Source organism: Mustela nivalis, assembly GCF_964662115.1.
Source record: "Mustela nivalis genome assembly, chromosome: 4".
In the NCBI taxonomy this organism is placed as follows: domain Eukaryota; kingdom Metazoa; phylum Chordata; class Mammalia; order Carnivora; family Mustelidae; genus Mustela; species Mustela nivalis.
This window is the reverse complement of record NC_139023.1, coordinates 23123422-23148268: the sequence shown is the minus strand read 5'-3', so window position 1 is coordinate 23148268 and position 24847 is coordinate 23123422. Positions and strand designations below refer to the sequence as shown.

The window sequence follows — 24847 nt, the reverse complement described above, 5'->3', positions numbered from 1 at the left end:
AAAGTTCAAAGTGCTAACACTTTCCTCTGAATAGTGATATAATTATTAGTAATTGGTGGATCAAAGTGACAAATATAGCACAAATGCTGATACCTACTGAATTGAAAAGTGAAATTTTATTAGAAATATATCTCTTAATAAGATACATCTTATTAATGCATATCTTAATACATATCTTTCATAAACTTTGATTATCTTTATGTTTGGTGCTTCAAAAGTTTTTCATATTTTGAATGACATTAGATGCATGACTTCGCTTTAAAAAGTGGGGGGAAAACAGTTGTGAGAGGGAAGGTGAAAGAGGAAAGGTCATGAGATACTTAGACCACACACAGGTTGTCAGGTAGATAATTCTTAAAAAAGGAATGTACATCCAAATTAAGAGTTCAGATATGGATACATGAAAACTACATGTATACCACAGTTTTTACACAATACTTTGGAAGTATTTATGTTATCCCAGGAATGGGTATAACTTAGTCTGAGCATCAGGACTCTATCATTGAATCACTTTTGTACAATGTCATTTCTACTAATTAGTGAAATAAAAGTAATATACCTCAACATAATGAAGGCCATATATGAAAAGTCCACAGTATATTATACTCAGTGGTAAAAGATTGAAGCTTTTCCTCTAGGATCAGCAGTGATGCTAGGACCCCATTCTTCCAGTTCTGTTTCGTGTATATCGGAAATCCTAGCCAAAGCAGTTAGTCAAGAAAAAGAAATAAAAGGCATCCAAATTGGAAAGAAAGAAGTAAAATTATGTTCCAGATGACATGATCTTAAATGTAGAAGACCCTAAAGATTTCACAAACCAGCATTAATAAATTCAGCAGAATGCAAAATCAGTGCAAAAAAGCAGGTGTGTTTCCATATGCAAATGATTAAAATCCAAAAATAAATTAAGAAAATAATCCTATTTGCAATAGCATCAAAAAGAATAAAATACTTAGGAATAAACTTATCCAAGGAGGCAAAAGACCATATGCTGAAAACTATAAAACATTATTGAAGAAAATTGAAGAAGAGAGAAATAAATGGGAAGACATCCTATGTTCCTGGATTGGAGGACTTAATATTGTTCAGATGTCCGTGGTACCCAAAGCAATCTACAGATTCAGTACAATCCCTATCCAAATCCCAATGGCATTTTTTATAGAAATGGAAAAAAAATTATAAAATCTCAAGAGGCCAGGGTAGCCAAAAGAGTCTTGCAAATGAAGAATATAGGAGTCTTTGCCTAGCTTAGTTGGAAGTACATGTGACCCTTGATCCAGGGTCATGAGTTTAAGCCCCACATTAGGTGTAGAGACTACTAAAAAAATAAAATTGAGAGCATAATTAAAGCTATTTTAATTTTTTGTGGCTCTAGTTTCATTGGAACATTCCTATAGCTCATTCCTCTCTTTTTCTACTTTGTTTTGCATTTTCTCTGCTCATGCACACAACATACTGAACATTGCTTCTCAGGTCCCATTTACAGTGTTCAAGAATGACATTTTGGCTCACATTGGGTCAAAATATTCTAATATTGGTATTCAGTGCTCTCATTTGCTGTATAAAGGTTCCACATTGGTAGTAGCAGGTAGAGGGAAATCAAATAAGATAGGAAAGTTAGGAAATAACAATGCCATAAGAAAAACCCAAAAAATCAAGGTTCAAGGAAGGTCCTACAAGTATACAGGCAAAGTAGGTTTTTTAAGTGGGCCCTCTCGTTTCAGATGTTAAATATCTCTCCCCATAGGGACACCTGGGTGGCTCAGTTGGTTAGGCGGCTGCCTTCAGCTCAGGTCATGATTCTGGAGTCCAGGATCGAGTCTCACATTAGAGTCCCTGCTCAGCGGGGAGTCTGCTTCTCCCGCTGACCTCTCTCCTCTCATGCTCTCTCTCATTCTCTCTCTCTCTCTCAAATAAATAAATAAAATCTTAAAAAAAAAAAAAAGATATCTCCCCATAAGCATTCAGGATACCAAGAAATTAAAGAGAAGCCTGGACTTTGTCTCCTCTTCACTGAAATTGAGCCTTAAAACAGCTAAAGCTTCCCATCTCACTGTTGAGAAGAAAGACGACTCAAGAAAATGACTTGGTCTTATTTGCAGTGTGACTTAGTGATAAATATTTGATTTTTAGGTTTGTATCTAATAAGTTTTTTATTCCTAGAAAGAGATTAAAAGAAAGCTTTCTGAAATGCGGGATCTTGAAGAAACAATGGCAAAACTTCAGCTGGTAAGTAGAGGTCATGTTGAATCACCAGAAATTTTGGTAAGAAAATTTGCATGCTGTATTTTACATATTTTTTAATTGAGATATAATTTACACATTATTCTATTCACTCTTAAACATTTAATTCACTGGTATTGGTGTAACCATGAAGTGTTTCAGCTATTCTGATGATCAAGTAATAAAACATTTTCATCACTCCAAAAAGAAACGTCATACCCATTAGCAGTCCCTCCCCATTTTCCTCAGCTCAGCCTCTGACAACTACTAATCTTTCTATTTCTATAGACTTGCATATTCTGGGCAGTTTATACCAATGGAATCACATAATGTGGCCATTTTGTCTGGCTTCTTTGATTTAGCACAGTATTTTCTAGTTTCATGCTTGTTACAGCATGTATCCAAGTACTTACTTTTTATGGCTTGGTAATATTCCACCATGGATGTATTTCATTTTGTTTCTGTATTTATAATTTTTTAATCTCATATTAATTACTTCATGACTGGTCAGTTTGCTAGTATGAAAACTAAAAATTGATAATTATTTGTTAAAGTTGTCGACTTTTATTAAAAGCACTCAGTCTGGGGCACCTGGCTGGCTCAGTCGAAGTGGGCAACTCATTTTTTTTAAGATTTTTGTTTATTTATTTTAGAGAAAGAGAGCGCATGTGTGTATGTGAGTGGGGGGAGAGGGAGAGGATAAGAAGCAGACTGTTCATTGAGCATGGGAGCCCATTGCAGGGCTCAGTCTTCCGACCTTGAAATCATGACCTAAGCCAAAGTCAAGAGTTGGACATTTAACTTACTGAGCTACCCAGGCTCCCCTAGAGCGTGACTCTTGATCTCAGGGTTGTAAGTTTAAGCTCCATGTCAGGTATAGAGATTACTTAAAAATAAAATTTAAGAAACAAAACAAAACACTCAGTCCTCTCTTAATAGCTTTGTTTGGTAGCGCAAATCATTTTTCTAGGTAATATTTGTCGTCTTCTGGTAGTCTTCAAATAAGAAAAATAGTAATCATCCCAGCATAAGCCCAGATGTAGCATATAGTTCTATAGTCTAGAACTGACAGGACATCTTGCTTCCAGTTAGAAACTGCCAGGTGAAAAAAAAAAAGAAAAGAAAACTCCTGGGTAGTCACCTAAAAGATGATTGGGGATTTTTTTTTTTTTTTTTAGTAGCTTGTTAAATTGGATAAATTTCTTTTAAGATTAGAAAATAAGACTAATACTAATTTTCCAGTTTTCTCATTATATATAGTCTTATACAGTGTAGTGGCAATGTTCTGATAGTGTAAGGCAAATTTAGAAATGAAGCCATTGTGATATGCCGCCACACTGTACGTGCTTGAACACTTGTTTTTATATGCTCACTGTGAATCACAGTGACTTCTTTTTTTATTCATTTGCAGCTACTCAAGTCAGTATTGAATAACTGAATTAACTAAAACTGCTAAATGTTGTCCACTCTTTTTTTTTTTTTTTAAATGTTTTCTATTCTTGAACTCATAGATACTGTGAAATTCTTCCCTGAGGTCAGTAAATAAAAAGTAGATGTTTTGATGGTATTTTTGCTAACAGACTAAACTCTGTGAGGGCAGGGATTTGGGGTTGCTGCTATTGTTTGTACGCTATAAACCCTCGAGTGCGATTCGTAATGCTTGTCTCGGATTCTGACCAAGTCTCAGTAGTACTGGCTGACAAGGATGCTATAGCTACTTTCTGACCTTTCTTGTTTTTTCCAACTACTGCTATATTAGTATTTTTAAGATGAATACTAATGATATTAGTAGCTAACATTTATTAAGCACTTGCCATGTTCTAGACATTGTGCGGAGTGCTTCTCAGCCTTAGTTTCATCCTCACCCATGAATCCTCAGTATCCAGGTACTGCTTTTTTTTTCCCTAAGATTTTATTTATTAATTTGATGGAGAGAGAGAGATCACAAGTAGGCAGAGAGATAGGCAGAGGGGTGGGGGGAGCTGGCTTCCTGCTGAGCAGAGAGCCCAATGTGGATCCCAGGACCCTGAGATCATGACCTGAGCTGAAGGCAGAGGCTTAACACACTGAGCCTCCCAGGCGCCCCAGGAAACCAGGTACTGCTCTTGTTGTGTAGATAAGCCTGAGACAATACCAGTGATACCTATGATAATCTTAGAGCACTGTGTATACTTCTGCCTTATTTTAAAAATAAAAAGGCTTTAAAACTTTTTATTGCAAAAGTACATATTTATTTTAAAAAGTAGACAATATGCTAAGCAAATTAAGAAAAAATAAAATCTAATAATTCTACTACTCAGAAAGGAGCCCTATTGATATTTGGGTTTTGTGGTCCTTTTAGCCACAGTTGATAATTAGCTTTAGTTGAACCCATGTATTTGACTAAGTATGTGTCTGTATGTATATGACTTACCCTTAATTAAATGTACTTACCAAAATATCAATTTTAAGTTCTATAATATTTTTTCAAGTTACTAGAAATCTTAACTATAGTATTAAAATTTACAGGAATTAAATTTATGCCATAAAGAAAAGGAGAGACTGAGTGATGAACTACTTATAAAATCAGATCTGGAAACTGTTGTTCATCAGCTTGAACAAGAAAAGCAAAGACTTAACAAAAAAATGGAAAGTTTTGCGGTTACAGGTAAAATATAAAATGTCGATAACTTTAAAAAGTGATTGTTATTCTCTCGGGACATATTTTTCTTAGTAGATTACCTTTCATTCATTCTTAAATTCAATAAATATTTGTAAAGTGCTCATTACATACCAGAAACCATACTGGATGCTGTAGATAGGTGGAAAATCTCCTTCAGCAACCTTACAGGATTCTTTTATATTTTTATATGACTAGTTGGTACAGGGAATGCTTGAATATTTTCCAAAAGAAGTATATTCTTTTTCAATGCAGATAATAGAATTAATTAAGACTAAGGAAAACTTCGGAAATAGTGAAAATTTGAAATGCAGAATCTTTATAAGGAGATGCACTTGTATTAATTGAAAGAACACATGGGAATGAAATGCAGAATCTTTATAAGGAGATGCACTTGTATTAATTGAAAGAACACATTCCCATGTGTTCTTTCTCTCTTTCTCTCTTTTTATCTCTTTCTCCCGGTAGGGCAACTTTCTGCTAGGTAACAGCCCTAAATGAGTTAGTTTAAGAAACATGTAAGAATTCATCCATTCATTCAACAAATGTGAGCCTGTTGTGTGCCAGGCTCTGTTTTGGGTACTAAGGTATATGATGGTAAACAAAATACACAAAGTCCCTGCTCTTGTGGAGCCTTTGTTCTAGCTAGACAAACTAGTAGCACATAAATGAAAAAGCCCAATTTTAAATGATAAAAGGTATTAAAATTAGGGGGAGATGTGCTAGAGATTGACCCAAGATCTCAGAGATAAGACACCAGCCAAATGAAGATTTGGAACCATTTTTTCCAGGCAAAGGGAACAGCAAGAGCAGAAGCCTGGTGCTGTCAAATTCCCAGGTGTCTTCAGAAGTAAAAGAAAGCCAGTGTTCTATGTTAAAAAGAGGCAGTATCCTAGGCTCTTCAGCATCTATGTGGATAATCTATTTGGTCCCTTCTCCACTTACTGCCTCAATGACTTGAGCACATTACTTAACCTCTCTAATGCTTTAGTTTCCCTGTCTATGGAGTTAATGATGGCACCTACCCAAAGCATTCTTTTGAGGATTAAATGGGTTAATACATTAAAGTGCTTAGACCTGTGTATAAAGTTTGCAGTGTAGTTTCTTTCATACCTAGTTATGGCCTATCATTTCAGTGTGATCTTTCATATCTGAAACTCCGTTTTTCTGTGGTGCAATTGCAGTAGGGTGCCAAAAATCCAACCACAGGTCAACCAAAATATTTACCTTCTACACACGTGCACATGAGCAACTAAGTACTGCTTGCATGTGCACCAGACATAGCAGTAAATTAGATGGTCCTGAACTTCAGGAGCACTCTCAATGATGTATGGAAATCTTACTCTATATTTCTTTTCACTTGATCTCCCACTCTTTGCTGGGAACATTCCAAATGTTTTACATTCTTAATAAGCCTATGACTCTCATTCCACCTCCCATTCTGAGTGGGCGATTTTCAGGTTCCCTAAGAGAATGGAAGCCTTCAAGGAAGCCTTCTGTCAGTTTCCTATCCCAAGATCTTAAACTGTGCATTTTTATCTTCCCTCCTGTTACTATGGAAGTGTGTCCATCTTAGGAAAGGCCACTGCCTCCATCTGTTCTCTGGATCCTATCCTAGTTTTAAAACATTACATATTCTCCCTTTTCTATAACTTAAGTCTGTACTGTTCTTGTCCATTGGCATTTAAACATACTTACCCTGATATGTCTCTTGAGGCAAGGGAAACAAAAGCAAAAATAAACTATTGGGACTACATCAAAATAAAAAGCTTTTACGCAGCAAAGAAAACAATCAACAAAACTAAAAGGCAGCCTACAGAAAGGGAGAAAATATTTGCTAATGATATACCTGATAAAGGATTAGTATCCAAAATATATAAAGAACTTAATAAAACTCAGCACCGGAAAAACAAATAATCCAGTAAAAAAAATGGGTAGAAGACATGAATAGACATACAGGTGGCCAATAGATACATGAAAAGCTGCTCATCATCGGTTACCATCAGGAAAATGCAAATCAAAACTATAGTGAGATATCACCTCACACCTGTCAGAGTGGCTAAAATCAACAACACAAGAAACAAAAGGTGTTGGCAAGGATGCAGAGAAAGGGGATCACTCTTATACTGTTGATGGGAATGCAAACTGATGCAGCCAATGGGGAAAACAGTATGGAGCTTCCTCAAAAATGTAAAAATAGAACTACCCTATAATTCATCAATCACACTAATAGGTATTTACCCAGAGAACACAAAATACTAATTCAAAGGTATACATGCATCCTGATGTTAAAGCAGCATTAGCTACAATAGCCAAGTTATGGAAACAACCGAGTGTCTATCAATTAAAAGAGTGGATAAGGAAGATGTGGTGGGATGCCTGGGTGGTTCAGTCAGTTAAGTGCCTGCCTTCAGCTCAGGTCATGATCCCAGAGTCCTGGGATCAAGTCCCACATCAGGTTCCTTGCTCAGTGGGGAGCCTGCTTCTTCCTCTGCCTGCTGCTTCCCATGCTTGTGAGCTCTCTCTCTCTCTGACAAATAAGTAAATGAAATCTTAAAAAAAAAGATGTGTATATGTATACAATGGAATATTAGCCATTAAAAAAAATGAAATCTCGCCATTTACAGCAACATGGATGGAGCTATTAAGTATTAAGCCAAGTGAAATTGAGTATTATGCTAAGTGAAATAAGTCAGAAAAAGACAAATATGTGATTTCACTCGTGTGGGATTTTCTTGTAAAGATTTTATTTACTTGAGAGAGAGAGTATGAGCAGGAGGGAGGAGTAGAAGGAAGAGGGAGAACTAGACTCCCTGTTGAGTTGGGAGACCAATCCAGGACCCAGTTTTAGGACTTTGGGATCATTACCTGAGTCAAAGGCAGACACCCAACCAACTGAGCCACCCAGACACCATGCTCTTATGTGGAATTTAAGAAAACAAATGAGCAAAGAGAAAAAAAAAGAGAGGCAAACAAAGAAATAAACTCTTGGGGCACGTGGCTGCCTCAGTTGGAAGAGCATGCAGCCCTTGATCTCAGAGTTGTGAGTTTGAACCCCGTATTGGGTGTAGAGATTACTTAAAAATAAAATCTTTAAAAAAAAAAAAAAGCAGGGGGGAAGGAAAAAGAAATGGACTCTTAACTCTAGAGAACGAAGCTATAGTTACCAGAGGGGAGGTAGGTTGGGGGGGATGGGTGAAATGGGTGATGGGAATTAAGGAGTGCACTTGTGATGAGCGCCGGGTAATGTATGAAGGTGTTGAATCTCTGTATCGTATAGCTGAAACTAATATCACACTGTTTGCTATCTGAAATTTAAACAACACAACAACAAACCATGCTTACCCTTTTCCCATTCTATAACAAAAACTTTGACCCATTCCCCTCCAGCTGTCCTTTTCTCTTTTCCAGGGTTTTTACAGCTTGAAAGGTCATCTACCCTTGCTGTTTCTGCTTGATCACTAGTACCTTTTACCTCCTCAGTCCACTCCAGCTGGCCTCCATCCCCACCTGAGCTGCTCTTGGAAGGGCTTCCCTCATCCCCATTATGCTCAATGTGGTGGATACTTTCCATTCATTCATTTATTTGACTTCTTAGCATTTACCCCAATAGCCCATTCCTTTCCATTCGTCTTTCTTCTTACCTCTCGGGTCATTTCTTGGGATAAATTTGTCAGTTCATCCTCCAGATTGCATTACATGTTATTCTTTTGTAGATTTTATCTTTCTACGCGGTTAGAATAATTGTTTGACCTTAGCTATATTTTTCATACTTGTATTCTTAGCTAGTGCTGGGCATAGAGTAAATCCTCCATAAATACCTATCAAATGAATGAAAGAAGAGAGGAGAGTGAATCAGAATATGTTTTGAAAATCACTTCATGCCTCAGAGATAAGTTAGATTGAACTATATGGAATTACCAGTATTAGGCTACTTTGACTCAAGAAAAGGTAAATTTTGTTGTAAAAGTTAATAGTTGTACTTTTTTGGAGAAAGATGAGTTGTTTTGATCTCTTTGTGTAAAACTATTAAATTCAAGCTTAATGTTAAAAGTCATGCATATTATGATTAATTGCTTATAGATAAATTTTCTTTTAATGCATTTTCAGGTGACCAGAAAGTAAGTACCATGTGATAGTTTATTCATTTTATAGTACTAAATGGTATCATCCTTGTGACAGGACAAAAGTAGGAGGACTTTGACTTACTAGATTTTATTTAAACTTTCAATGTAACTTGTGCTCTTTTTCCTCATTTTTCTCAATATTTATCTCTTTGATATCAGCCAGTGATAGATGATGTACAAAAGTTAATGATTTTTAGTAGCTTGTATTCTAAAACTTAGTTTGGTTAATTGTATAATTTATATGCAATACTTTTACTATTTAATTAATTTACAGAAAGAGAACTTACTCTGGAACTTGAAAGGATGAGGCTAGAACATGGAATAAAACGTCGAGACAAGTCACCCTCTCGTTTAGATACATTTCTGAAAGGTATAGAAGAAGAACGAGACTATTATAAGAAAGAGCTAGAAAAACTCCAACATATAATACAGCGAAGATCTTGCTCTATAAATTACTCTACACGGGAAAAAATTCCAATATTTAAAACACTAGAAAAGGTAATATCTCTTTTTAAGGATGATTGATAATCAAGAGTGTATCTTTATGAAAAAACTTTTCTGGCATGATGATTATATTAAATATAACTTTATTCGTATTTGTTTTTTAAAAGTTTTTCTTGGGGCCCCTGGGTGGCTCATTCATTTAAACATCTGAGTCTTGATCTCAGTTCAGGTCTTGATTTCAGAGTCATGAGTTCAAGCCCTGTGGTGGGCTCTGTGCTGGATATGGAGCCTACTTAAAAGCGGAGGGGTGGTGTACCTGGGTGGCTCAGTCGGTTACCCATTGTCAGACTTGATTTCGAAAGGCTCACGTCATGATCTCAGGGTCATGAAATTAAACCAAGAGTCCGGCTCCTCACTGGGCTTGGAGCCCGCTTAAAGATTCTTTCTCTTTCTTCCTTTGCCCCTCCCCCTCTCTCACATATGCAGGCGTGTGCACTCACTCACAACCTCTAAAAAAAAAAGGTTTTTCTTAATTTTGATTTTTGTTTTTTTTTACATGACCTATACTGTAGAAACATTGCATTTATTAGGAAAACCACTTAAGAACAGATAACAACATACTGATTTTTGGAAATTAAGGAAAGATGAGTAGCTCATTACGTGTATAGGGTAAGTAGAGGGACATCTGGGCTTCCAGAAACTGGAACCACTAATTCATGCTACTGGACGTTTCCTTTCTTTCTATCCTTTACTCTTGGTATCAGCTGCCTTTTCTCTCTCAAAGCAGAGTGGCTTCATCCACATGGCAGACAACATGGCTTCTTGCTGTGCCCAGCCTTGGACCAGTCAGAAAGGCGGGTCACACTGTGCACACCAGACATCATCCTTGTTAACCAAGCAACAGAAGCAGGTAGAGTGTGGAAGTGAGTGCAGGGCAGGTCCAGCACGTTTATAAGTTGATAGTCTAAAGCTGTATATTAGGTAAAGGTAACCATATTTCATGAGTGATTAAAATCATGTATCTACTTTAGGTCTTCATTATTTTCAATGTTTTATGAATATCATTTAAACTCTTCATTCAGGTTTTTCTTGTTTCTTTTTTTTTTTTTTTTCTTTTTCAAGCTTCAGAACAATAGGAGTCCTGGAGGCTTATGACTCTAAAATTATCTACACACTAGATAAAATGAGGGGAAGTTAGAAGTAAAATTAAAACTCAAAACATTTAATTTCAGATGTTTAAAAATATCAAGTCACTGACATAGACGTGAAGATAATAGGTTAAAAATAATTCAGACTTGGCTGATTTGACCAGTTTCATCATCTTTTTCCTGAAGATCCTGTGCCCATTGTCAAATGGTGTGGGGTTGTTTTCCGATTGGACTGTTTTTTAATGTCATTGGCTAATGGCTGAATTTGACTTAAAGGTGTTAGTAAAAACACTACACTGTGTTATCTGTTAAAAGTGGAATGAATTCGTGGGGCAATGCAGTATATGTTAATTTATGTGTTAGTTGTTTTTAAGCCCCATACATACTTAGGACTCAGAAAAAATGAATCACTGAATTGATCACCTTCATTGCAGAGGAGAATCTTCCATAAAATGGTTGATTAGTTTAATCTTTTCTAAAGTTTAGAAAGGTGGAGTGTTCAGAGCACTTTAGAGTTCCAATAAGTTGCAAGAATGGCAGGGAAGGTGTGTCTGTGAGTGGAATGGGTAGAGAGTAAAATGGGTGGAGTTCTGGGCACTAGAGTGCACCTGCATCTAAACTTGGATATTTCAAACATGTTTAGAAGCTACATAGCAAACAACAAAGTCTTCTAAAACTGGATTTGGTACACACTGTGAGTTTTCAAATCCTGCTTTATGGCAAACTTAGGCACAGTTTCTTAGGATTGCAGTAACTCAGAAAAAAATATTGGTATTTTTAAATCAATGATCTTTGTCAAAAATATACCCATTGATTTTCTACGGTCTGTGTAGGGTGAGCACTGCCTCCTTTCTCCTTGTGCTTGTATTCACTACGGTTCCAATTGTGAGTTTCAAGTATAGTGGAGTAGAAAGGGCTTTGGAGTTGAAGACACAAACTGCCTTTATGACCTTGGACAAGTTACCTCACTTCATGAAACCCCTGTTTCCAAGGTTACATGAGATAATAAGGGCCCAGCATCATACCTGGTTCCTAGTAAATATTTCATTCCTTTGTTGTTTGTTGGTTCAAAGCACATCACGTCTAGTTAGAAAGTTACATTCAATTCAATAGGGGCTTACTGAGTGCCTGCTCTGAATGAGGCACTGGGTGTGACATAAAGAAGACATAGTTGCTGTACTAGTAGCCTTTAGTGTCATGCATGTATGTGCATGAGCCTGTGTGTGTGTGTGTGTGTGTGTGTGTGTGTGTGTGTGTGTGTAACAATGGAATGGTAAAAGGCAATTATTAACAACTACATATGAACACAAATATAAATATCTACACAAGATATATTTAGAAAAGATCTAGAGTTCCTGCTTAAAAAGGCCAGTCAGTAATGTTGGAGAATTCATTCGTTTTAGGTACCATGCTAGGCACTGAAGGTGTGGTCAGACAATATACCTAGCGTGTCTCTCATTGAACTCACATTTTAGTGGTAAAGATGTATATTAAACTAATTATGTTAATAACTTTATAAGCTCACTTATAGTGTTAGTGGAAAAAAAATACAAGGTTTCAGAGCTCTAAGAATACAAAGAGGGAGATCGAAATTCGATTGAAGAGTCAGAAGACTAGTCTTTTAAGCTGAGACCTAGACAGTAATGAAAATAGACTATCAGGGACGCCTGGGTGGCTCAGTTAGTTAAGCAGCTGCCTTCGGCTCAGGTCATGATCCCAGCGTCCTGGGATTGAGTCCCACATCAGGCTCCTTGCTTGGCAGGAGCCTCTGTCTCTGCCTGCCACTCTGTCTGCCTGTGCTCGCTCTTTCCCTCTCTCTCTCTGACAATAAATAAAATCTTAAAAAAAAAAAAAAAAAGACTATCAGATCTTTTTTTTTTTTTTTGTCCCAACCTTATTTATAACCAGACCCCCGGTGCAGACCCCCGGCTCCCACCCCACCCCAGGTCCTCAGCTTAGCTCTGGGCAAGAAGCTGGATGAGCAGTGACACTTTTTTTTTTTTTGTAGGATTTTATTTATTTATTTGACAGACAGAGATCACAATTAGGCAGAGAGGCAGGCAGACAGAGAGGAAGGCAGACAGAGAGGAAGGGAAGCAGGCTCCCTGCTGAGCAGAGAGCCCACGTGGGGCTCCATCCCAGGACCCTGGGATCATGACCTGAGCAGAAGGCAGAGGCTTTAACCCAGTTGGCCACCCAGGCGCCCCAGCATTGGCCCTTTTGCCAAGCCCAGAACTCGGGAGCCCCTCACCAGTTCTGGGGTTTTGCCCTCACCTGCTGAATTTTGCCAGCCATGGCCCCATCTGTGACCCCAGTGCAGTGGGACAGTACAGGGCTCAGCACTGCTTTGTTCCAGTGCTCAATAACCACATCTGCAGGACTGTCAAGTCTTTATTCACTGAATTCTTCTTTTCTAAAATCTATGCAAACCACCTCCTTTTTGTAAGATATTTTTATGTAGATATAGTTAAGTTACAGATTTTCTTTTATAGTTATCTAAGCCTTAATTAAGTCCTCAAACTTTAATCTGCTTTTGTCCTATAAAATATCCTTTAAGGTGTCCAGATAACTGATCTCATCCATTATGCTTTGATTTTGCTTGTTTAACCAAGAAGATAACTTACTTCCAAGTGGCAAATTAGGGGTACCTCACAGATACCAATTTTATATTACACATGGTTATGTGCACAGTAGGTAGTGAATAACATATATCAGGATGCTTTCCAGTGTGCCAGATTATCTCTTCCTGGGGCTTCTGCATTTAGTACTTTAATATTAAGATAACGTATCCCCTCAGGGTTGTGAGATCAAGCCCTGCATCAAGCTCATGCTGGGCGTGGAACCTGCTTAAGATTCTCCTACTCCCCTGCTCTCTGGCTTGCTTGCTTTCTTAAGGGGGAAAAAAAAAAAGGATACCTTAGATCTCAAGTCTACATTTATCACTTTTATTTTCCACATAGTTGTAAAGATAGTGGGTTTTTTGAATTGGACTAAAATAAGAGGCATCATCCTATCTTAGAAATGTTGGAAGTATTTGCTTATTTGGTGAACATCCTTAGTGAATACTGCCTGGTAGAAATATTTATATTTATCTCATTGTAAAAATAGACTTCACATAGGTTGGGGCTGGGATGGTTGTGGGAGGTTAGTGTGGCTGGGAAATTGATCTTAGATTCATTCAGAAAACACTGAAGACTGTGTTAGGCTATAATAGTTACTTGCATTGGGTGAGCAGGCACACGATATCGTCCTAGTCCCTTCCCTGGAGAGGGTTGTAAACTAGTGGTTCCCCAAAATTTGCATGCATGAGAATCACCTGGAGGGCTTGATAAACCGTGGTTACTGGCCCTAGGCCCACAGTTTCCAATTTAGTATGTCTGGCGTGGGCCCACCAACTTGCATGTGTAACAAGTTCCTACATGCTGCTGATGCTTCTGCTCTGGGGATTACACTTCAGTTACTAGCATTATAAACAACTCCAGGGAAAGGACAGTTGGAAGCATCTGACAGGATCTGATCAAGTGGTATTATTGGCAAGGGGGCAAGCAGTGTGGAGAGTCCCTTCTTGGGCATTTGAAGACCAGACATTTGCTCCAATCCTGCCTGCACTCTATTCTGCTGCTCTCATTACGGATAAAAAATTGTGTTTTGTATGTCTGTTAACATTATTCAGTCACTGTCATTACCAACATCCTGAAACAACCATATGGTGATAATTATAACAAATGATAACTTGTTTTTAAATTGTGTTTCAGGGTGATTACAACTCAGAAATTCATCTGATCACAAGAGAAAGAGATGAACTGCAGCGTATGCTGGAAAGATTTGAAAAACATATGGAGGATATACAGTCCAATGTTAAATTATTGACAGCAGAAAGAGATAAACTAAGTGTCTTATATAATGAAGTAAGAAATTAATTAAGGCAACAGATTATATAGAATAAGTAACTAAAGGGAACCAGTATAAATCTTTTAAATTACTGTTATATATGGACCTTGTTATATTCCTTCATAATTAGAACTAAGTACAGTAGTAGTTTCTATTGTCCTGTTCCCAAAGCAGAGACTTGTATTATTTTTTCTGTATATATTCTTCCTCTCTTCTAGTCTATCTGTGTGTTGAATCTGTTAGAGATAATCTCCTACTTCTAAAGCTACCTGGAACAGGTCCTAGCCTGACTCTGAGCTAAATTTATCCTTTGGATTCAGACATGTTAGGAATCTATCAAACAGTGGGTAGCACCCATAATTTGGATATATTGGATATTAAGGACTTAGCCTGTAGTTTTAAAAAACTTAGGGAAGAGAGAATTGATACAGCTTGGTACAGTTACAAAGCCTCAGTTGTCAGAGAACAAGGTGCATATGAGCAGAGCAGTGTCTAAATTTGTTCCATACCAATTTCCCATGAAGTTCTAGTGCTAACTTTGAGGGAGGGAGAAGACCATGTAAGTTAAAAGGTCAAGTTGAAAAGGCTGTTTTTACTTTTGGAGATTTTTTGGAATCTGCATTTGCAAATTGATTCATTTCTGGACTTTCCCCCTATTGGCTTGGATTTCAGCTTCTTGGGTCTGCTTAGTCACTAATTGTCCATCTGCTGTCTGGTTTCCAAAATTTTGTAGCTGGCATTTCCCCGCAGTATCTTTGTCTTTTGGGATTTTGTTGTTGTTGTTGTTGTTATTTTAATCATTTTGTTGAGATTTGAGAAGAGAGCAAAGGTAGCAGTTTAGTTTGCCATTTTTTCACCTTTGGAGCATATCCAAAGTGTTTTTTATTTATATTTTTTAATTCTTTAAGGCTCAGGAACAGTTACATGCACTAAGACAAGAGTCTACCCAAACCACAATCTCCCATAATATCGTAAGTCTTATGGAAAAAGAAAAAGAAGTTGCGTTATCTGACTTAAGAAGGATTATGTCAGAAAAAGAAGCTTTAAAAGAAAAGTTAAAAGTAAGTAATAAGATCAACTTATTTTTGAAAGATCGTTTATAGGGAAAAGGGAGGTCTTTATGTTTTCCTGTGAAGTGACTGTTTAGAATGTACAGCTAGATCAAGGGGTGGGCTAACAGTGACACAGGAACCAAATCCAGACCATTGTTTTTGCATGACCATGTGCTAAAAATGGTTTTTGCATTTTTAAGTCATTGAAAAAATATGGAAAGAAGAATATTTCATGACACATGAAAACTATGAAATTCAAATTACATCGTTGGTCATTACTGGAATACCATGCTCATTTGTGTACTGTGGCTTGTCCTGCTGCAGTGGCAGAATTGAGTATTTGCAGCAGAAACTGGCCGACAAACCCTAAACTACTTATTATCTGGTTTAGAGAAAATTACTGACCTCAGGTCTCACAATAGGAAATTCCTTCCTCGTGTGGAGGAACATTATCTTTTTTTTTTTTTTTAATGTAAAACAACTTGACTAAGTTGTTCACATACCATTCAGTTCACCCATTTGAAGTGTACAGTTCAGTGGTTTTTAATATATTCCCGTACTTGTTCACCCTGTCACCGCAATCAATTTTAGAGCATTTTTATGACCTCGAAAAGAAACCCTGAAAACCTGTTAGCAGCGGTTCTCCATTTTACCTTGGCCTCCTTGGGCCTAGGCAACCACAAAGCTACTTTCTGTCTCTACAGATTTGCCTACTCCGAACATTTCATATAATTGAATCGCTTAGTATGAGGTTTTTTTTACCTCTGGCTTCTCTCACTTTGCATAATGTTTTCAAATTCATCCATGTAGTATGTATCAATACTTTATTCCTTTTTATTGTAGAATAACATCCACTGTATGGATAGACAGGAAATTTTCATTTTCATTTATGTGGTTTTTACTTTGACTATTATGAAAAATGATGCTGTGAACATTCATGTATAACTTTTTGTTGATGTAGATTTTCATTTATCTTGGGTATATACCTAGGTTCATATGATAACCAAAGCATTTGAGCAACTGCCAGGCTGTTTTCTAAATCACCTGTACCATTTATATTCTCACCAGCAGTGTATAAGTGTTCTAATTCCTCCACATCCTCACCAACGCTTACTATCTGTCTTCTTTATTACCTTCATGCTGGTGGGTATGAAGTAGTACCCACTGTGGTCTTGATTTGCATTTCCTTGATGGCTAATGGCATCAGGCATCTTTTCATGTGCTTATTTGGCCATTTGTATGTCTTTGGAGAAATGTCTATTCACATCCTTTGCCCATGTTTACATTGGGTTATTGCCCATTGTTACTGAGCTGTAAGAATGTTTTATATATTCCTGATACAAGCTCCTTATCAGATACATAATTTACAAATACTTTCCCCCATTCTGTGAGTTCCCTTTTCATTTCCTTAATGGTATCCTTTAAAGCCAAGAGTTTTTAATTTCAATAAAGTCCAATTTATGTATTTTTTTTTCTTTTGCTGCTTGTGCTTTTGGTGACCTATTTAGGGGCAGTATGTTATATTTTCTTTTATCATCTCCAAAAAAAAGTGTGAATGCACATAAAGCGCTTAATAGTACTTGGAACATTATAAGAGCTCAGCATTAGCTATTATTGTTACTATTATGGATTCCGTAGTTTACTTCCAAAGAGTATTATTGAATTAATGCATAGAAATTAGGAGCTCAAGTTAGGAATAAGAACATGTAAGCATTATAAGGGTAATCTTTATGTCTTACATTTTCAGTTAAAATTTTACCCCAACAGAATATTTTTAATTGGGATCTTTTGGAAAACTGCCGGCCAGAATGTACTTTCTCCTAAAAATAAGTGTTAAAATTACCAAATGGAAAATTTCTGTGCAATATGGCAGCTTTTAGCACAAGCCGCTGATTTATTCCTTTCCATATTTGTTAAAAAGACCAAGGAATGTAGAAACGGGATTTTAAAAAGCAGTAGTAGTGAAAGCTCCGAAAAAGTGATACTCATATTACCAGAATGTAGAAGGCAAGATTTATGAGTTTACAGTAGGTCTTTTACTTAAAAACTAAATTAATCCTCTCAATTCTTAAGTAATTTCCTGTTATTCAGCTATCTACCCAGTTGTCAAACCAGCCATCATCACTGACTCCACTCTCCTGTAAAGCTTTTTTCTCTCAACTAATCAGCAAGTCCCATGTGTGCTACCTCTTAAATAATATTTAACACTTATTAAGCTCTTTTCATGCAGGAGGCTCTGTTCTAAGTGCTTTTTACATGGCTACTTCAGTAAATCTTCACAATTGCCTTTTCAAATAGCTAATGCTTACAGATGTGGTCTCTAAGTTACAGAGTTTAGTAATCTGCCTGAGATCACCTAACTGTGAAGTGAGTCGGAGACTGGCTCCTGAGCTCACAGTAGTTTTCTTTAGAATCTGTGTGCTTCGTTCTGCTCCCCTGCTGCCATCCCATGCTGGCTGTTATTCTCTCCCAGCTGCCTTCGTATATCAGCAGCCTCTTAAATATGTATTTTACCCTGAAGACAGAGTCATCTTTCAGAGATATAAATCTGATCAGATTTAAAATCTGAACTGGAGATAAATGGGTGGCTCTGTCGGTTAAGCTTCTGCCTTTGGCTCGGGTCATGATCCCAGAGTCTTGGGATCGAGTCCCACATCAGGCTCCCTGCGTAGTGAGGAGGCTGCTTCTCCCTCTGCCTGCCGTTCCCCCTGCTTGTGCATGAGTGTGCGCACGCGCTCTCTCTCTCTCTCTCTCTCTCTCTCGGACAAATAAATCTTTTTAAAAATAAAATCTATGAATTGTTTTCAAAGACTTCAGTGATTGGCTTTTGCCTACTTCAGAGTCTAGCTTCTTTTCCCCAAACTCATCTCCCCCATTTCCCACATCTCATTTTCTCAAATCCAAGCTTAATGGACTTTTTCTTGCCCCAGTTTTCTGCAGAGGCTATTGAAAAGTCTTTCATCCCTTACAGTACTTTTACCTGGCTAATTCCTATTCATCCTTTAGAGTCAGGTTAGACATCGTTTCCTCACACAGGAAATGAACCCAAGACTCTAGATTCCCTTCCAGTATATTGCCATAAAGTTCATTTTCCTAGCAGAATACTCATGGTATATATTATAGTATAGTATTGTTTAAGGTTTGTCTTTTCTACTAGGCTTTAGTTACTGATGTCAGAGACTTTATCCATTTTACTCACTGTGTATTCCTAATGCCTTGCTGGGTTCTTGGTATGTAGTATATACTCAATGCTGGTTGAATGATTTAATAAAAATGCACACAGCACAGAGACTCTTCCAACCAGATATATAATTCAAGTGTCCAGGTATCTTTATTGATTTGCTTTTAATGAATAACAATGGATAGAAGTATGAATGTGCACTAAAAAAATTTTCAGAGGATACCAACTTGTATCATTTGTCCCCCACTTAGCATCAGCAACTGTTGGGTAACATCACGTAACCAAAGAAATAGCACTTGTGTTTACACTGTTGACCACCCTATTCTTGAAATTCTGATCTCTTGCTTGGCCCTGTAGGATTCTTTTCCGTGTCTTTGTGATCTCATTATTTCTTCTTAGCTCTGTATTCCTCTGCCATCTCTCATGAGGGCATACTCCTGATCAGATCAGACTTAACCTGCTGGGTTTTTTTCCTTTTATAAATGGATTGATCTTTATAAATCTTTAAAAACAAATCCATGCTGTTCTGTGTCTTCTATTACAATCACACATGAAAGTAGTATATAAAGGATAAGAAACTCTTGTCCTTTTTTTTTTCAACCAAAAACATGATTATTGTAAAATGGCCAATGATTTTCTTTCCAAAGCATTTCCATATTATTAAAAAGACAAACAGAATAGTACTATAGTCTTCTGTTACTTACTTTGTTAATTTTGTTCCGTTACCTGCTGTAAATAATCACCTTACATAAAATTCTTTTTTCAGAATCTCCAGGAAATGAGTATTTTTGAAAAATCAAAATTAGAGAAAACTATTGAACATTTGACATGTATTAACCATCAGGTAATTTATCAAACTAGATTTGGGGTAAATTGTGTTACATGAATAACTTTTAATTATAGTTTCAATATGATCTGTGTTTTCAAAATTACAAAATAGTATGCTAGAGATGCTGTGTAACACTTGTTAGAAGTATATACTCTGGGGGCGCCTGGGTGGCTCAGTGGGTTAAGCCTCTGCCTTCCGGTCAGGTCATGATCCCAGGGTCCTGGGATTGAGCCCTGCATCAGGCTCTCTGCTCCGCAGGAAGCCTGCTTCCCATCCTCTCTCTCTCTGCCTGCCTTTCTGCCTGCTAGTGATCTCTGCCTGCCAAATAAAATAAAATAAAATAAACTTAAAAAAAAAAAGTATATACTCTGAAGGCTGACTACTTGGGTTCATATCCTTCTCTGTCACCTATTCCTATAGACAAGCTACTCAAACTTTCCCATCCCTCAGTTTCTTTATTTGTAAAACAGAATGATGGTAGTACCTCTTAAGTTTTTGTTAAGATTAAGCAAGTTAGTACATGTCAAGAACTTAGAAGAGCTGCTGGCATGTTGTAGGCCCTCAGCAGGTGTTAGTTATTGTTGTTTTGTTCTTGTTCAAAAATCAATACAAACAGAGGAAAAAATGAAATTCATTTTCATTCCTCATTGCTCTCTCTAAAGATAGAATTTTTTAATCAAATTGTTATGAATACTGAATCTTTTTTTTTTCTTGGTGTTTCATTTTGGCTAGTTTCCTTTACTATGTCTTCAGTGTTTTTATTTACCATGTCTATGAATACTATCATTTGTTTCTACCAACTTTGGGGGGTTTTTTTGTTTTTTTTTTAGTCCTCCTCATCATGGGTTATATTTTTCTGATTCTTTACGTGCCTGGTAATTTTGGATTTCATACATTGTGAATTTTACCTTCTTGGTTGCTGGGTAGCTTGTATCCCTATAAATACTCTTGAGATTTGTTCTGAGATACAGAACAAGTATCAAGTCAGAGGGGAGTATCTTGAACCCTTCCAGTTTTGCTTTTAAACTTAATTAGGTGGCATCAGAGTAGCATGTAGTCCTGGACTAATTTGTTTCATTACTGGGACAGAACTGTTTTGAGTACACTATCTATTGCCCCATGAATTATGAGGTATTCAAATGACTGATTGGACAGGAATTACTCCTGGCCTACATGAGCCTTGAGTATTTTTCCCTTTACCTTTTTATTGGTTGTTTCTCTGGCCTTAGGTAACTTCCTCTGGCACCATTTGTAGATCTCTGGAGCTCTTGTTTGTGCAGCTCTCTTCTAGTGTCTGCTCTGCAAATCCAAACTGCCTTGGCCTCTGTTGCTCTCAGTTGCGTCTTCTGAACTTAGGAGAACCACCAGACTTCACCTGAGTTCCTTCCCCTGTGCCACAGCCTAGAACTTCTTGAAGCAGGAAGCTGGAGCAATTGTAGGGCTCATCTCATTGGTTTCTTGTCCCTCAGGGGTCACTGTCCATCACTGCCTGATGCTCAGTGTCTTGAAAACCATTGTTTCATGTACATTGTCCAATTTTTAATTATTTCAGGTAGAAGGGTCCAGCTTGTGCAGAAGCTGAAAGTGAAAATTAATGAACTGAAAAATATAAAAAATATATCTAAGGTACTAGAAGTCATTGGAAAGAGACTAGGATGTAGGAAATGTAAAATAAGTTAAAGCCTTAGAGAATAAAGTGAGAAAGTCTAAAATATTTACTCAAAATTCTAGAAGAATGTACTAGAATGTGTGAGAGAGGCAGTATTTGAAAATAAAATGACTGTTAATTTTCTAAGTATTATAAAAACACAGGATTCTCTGATTCAGAATGCACAATGAATGCTAGAAGTATAACAGATTGCAAAGAACAGGAAAAAAAATCTAAACCATTTTAATAGAAATAAGCAATATGAGATTCTTCTGTATGTATTTGCTGGATCTTTAAAGAAAATATGATACAAACTTAATGAAAGACATTAAAGAAGACCTAAATAAGTGAAGAGATATATCAGGTTTTTTAAAAAGGTGACAGACATTATATTTATAAAAAGTATATAAATTCTCCCCAAATTAATCTATATAGAATTGATGTAGTTCCAGCTGAAATTCCAAGATAGGGTGTGTGTGTATGTAAATTGACAGTGGATTTTAAATTTTACATGGAAACAGAGCTAAGAATCCCAAAGAAATTTTAAAGAAGAGCATGTAGAACTTAACCTACCAAGTGTGAGAGCTTTAGAGTTAGCAATTAATATAGTGGTAGTTCACAAGGATTAAAGGACAATAATAAAATCCAGTAGAGTGCAAACCCACAAAACCACAAACATACGGAAACTTGATCTGTCAAGAACTCAAATCAATGGGAAAAGAAAGGATTACTCAATAATTATTTCTGGGACAATTGGCTATTCATGTGTATGTATATGTATGTATATGTAAATTAAGAAGGAATTACATCCTACTTCAAATATACCATACCCAAAAATCAGTTGCAACCTTGAATGTTCAAGAAATAGCCACAGGTTTTTAAAGAAAATAGAGGAGATAGGGCACCTGGGTGGCTCAGTGGTTAAAGGTCCGACTCTTGATCCCAGATCAGGTCTTGATCTCAGGTCGTGTGTTCACACCCTGTATTGGGCTCCATGTCCAGCAGGAGAAAATCTTTTTTACCTTGGGGAAATAATAATAGTAGCATTTACTTTGTTCAGGCACTTTCTCAACATTTTATATGATTTTAATTCTGATAACAATCAGATGAAGTAAATGCTAATATTATCCTTATTTCATGCATAAGGAAACTGAGGCAGGGTGAAATTTACCTAACATCACACAGGTAGCAAGTGTCCGCTGCCAGATTGTAAGCTCCTAAACACAAATGAAAGAAAACAGATAACTAGGACTACACTGACGAGAACTTTGTTCATAAAATTGCCATAAGTTGAGAAAACAGGCCACTAACTGAGAGGATTTGCTATATACATTTAACCTAAGAAAACTCAACAGAAAATATGAATTGACACTTCATGGCGGAAGAAATTACAAATGGCTAACAAATATAAGAAGGTGTTCTACATCAGTAATAGAGGAAATACAGATTAAAACCATAGTAAAAAACACTTCACATCCATCGGGGCATCAGAAATTAAAAAGGGGCGCCTGGCTGGCTCAGTCAGTAGAGCATGTGACTCTTTATTTCGGGGTTGTAGGTTCAAGCCCCAGGTTGGGTGTAGAGATTACTTTAAAAAAAAAAAAAATAGGGGCACCTGGGTGGTTCAGTGGGTTAAAGCCTCTGCCTTCAGCTCAGATCATGATCCCAGGGTTCTGGGATGAAGCTCCGCATCGGGCTCTCTGCTCCTTGGGGAGCCTGCTTCCTCCTCTCTCTCTGCCTGCCTCTCTGCCTACTTGTGATCTCTGTCTGTCAAATAAATAAATAAAGTCTTTAAAATAAATAAATAACAAAAATATATTAACAAGTTATAACACACATAATTTAGCAAATACATGTAGGGTCAGGAAGTGCAAACTGGTATCTCTTTAGAGGATAATTTGGCCTTGCCTAGCAAAGGCATATTCTATAAGCCAGCAAATCCATTTCTATAAGAACTCTGGTTGGAGGTCAGCAAACTGTGGCCCCCAGACCAAATCTGGCCTCTAGTTTGTCTTTGTAATAAAGTTTATATTGGAACACACCCATGTTCATTTGTTATGCATTGCCTGTGGCTCTTTTTATGTTACCACAAAGTGGTGGCAGTCGACCACAAGGTTCACAAAGCCTAAAATATTTAACTCCCTAGTAGAAAATGAGAAACAATCTTGATATCAGTTAGGGGGAAAATAAAATTGTAATAATTCATCAGTGAAATATTACAGAGCAGTGAAAATGAGTGAACAGTAGCTGCAAACATCAGTATGCATGAATCTTACAAATACAGAGTCAAAGAATATGCAGTATGATTCTACTTATGTAGAGTTCAAAAATATACAGACCTAAACTGTATATTATTTAGGGATTCATATAGATATCGTATACTAACAAAAAAGTGAGAAATGAGAAACACGAGACCCATGCTAGTGGTTGTTATGGTAGGGTTTGAGGGATAGGATTGGTGATTGGAGACTGCTCACAAGTAGTTTCAAGGTTCAAGTAATAGGTAATACTCTTAAGCCTGTTAATAGATACATAAATGTTCTTTTGTCCTTGTTGTTCTATATATTACACATGTATTCTTGTTTGTACAAGATCCCAAGAAATTTTGAAAGATTTTTAATGCAAAAAAAAAAAAAAAAAACAGGGCACCTGGGTGGCTCAGTGGGTTAAGCCTCTGCCTTTGGCTCAGGTCCTGATCTCAGGGTCCTGGGATCGAGCCCCACATTGGGCTCTCTGCTCATCTGGGAGCCTGCTTCCCCCCGCCCCCCGCCTGCTGCTCTGCCTACTTGTGATCTCTCTCCATCAAATTAAATAAATAAAATCTTTTTTTTTTTTTTTAAATTTCATTTCCCACCTCTTTATCCCCAAAACTACTACCTACAGTTCTAATTCCTCCTGGTGTTTACCTCCCTGTTTCTAAATAATGTGCTTGTAACGGCTTCGTCTAATTTGTCTTTCTTTATTGATTCAAGATGATTTAATGAATATCTGTGATGTTGGGTGATAACTTAGCACTCTTCCCTTTTTCTTCCCACTATTACTTCAAAGAGTTTTGCTGCATATTACACTTACCTTAGTAGTGACTGTGTATTATTATGATTTCTAGTGGCCCATGGGTTAGCCAGATGGGATAGTACTACTCTTGCCTTTTCTCTTACAGATCTTTTTCCTGGAATTAATAATTGCTTTTGTTTTGTTTCATTTTATTTTTTGTTACTTTTCTGTTTTCATTAAACCTGTCTCTAATTTTTGTCAAGAGCTCCAATACCTTGGGGCGCCTGGGTGGCTCAGTGGGTTAAAGCCTCTGCCTTTGCTCAGATCACCCAGGGTCGTGGTGTCGAGCCCTGCATCGGGCTCTCTGCTCAGCAGGGAGCCCGCCTCCCCGAGCGCCCCCCCCCCCCCGCCTGCCTCGCTGCCTACTTGTGATCTCTGTCTTGTCAAATAAATAAATAAAATCTTTAAAAAAAAAAAAAAAAAGCTTCAACATCTCTACCACATGCTCAAACAAATCAGTTCTGTTGTTTTCAGTTGTGAACTATGTCCTCCTCTTAATTTCTCTGAATTTCTCTGTTCTCTCCTATATTTATTCTCGTGTTTTCTTTCCTTCATTTTAGTATAGCGCCTTCTTCAGCAGTTTCCTGGAAA

The 24847-nt window shown here is 37.1% G+C and overlaps 1 protein-coding gene across 3 annotated transcripts in view; it reads left to right on the top strand.

Moving 5' to 3' along the window:
• CEP135 (centrosomal protein 135) overlaps nt 1-24847 on the top strand; it is a 76422-nt gene that overhangs the window by 19639 nt on the left and 31936 nt on the right. For 2 of the 3 annotated variants that reach the window (XM_082728640.1, XM_082728641.1), the window contains exons 9-14: nt 2164-2229; nt 4732-4870; nt 9284-9507; nt 14357-14509; nt 15401-15553; nt 19492-19569. In XM_082728640.1, coding sequence (XP_082584766.1) covers nt 2164-2229; nt 4732-4870; nt 9284-9507; nt 14357-14509; nt 15401-15553; nt 19492-19569 — 813 coding nt within the window. The remainder of the gene's footprint in view (nt 1-2163; nt 2230-4731; nt 4871-9283; nt 9508-14356; nt 14510-15400; nt 15554-19491; nt 19570-24847) is intronic. The other variant, XM_082728642.1, reaches the window with a different exon arrangement.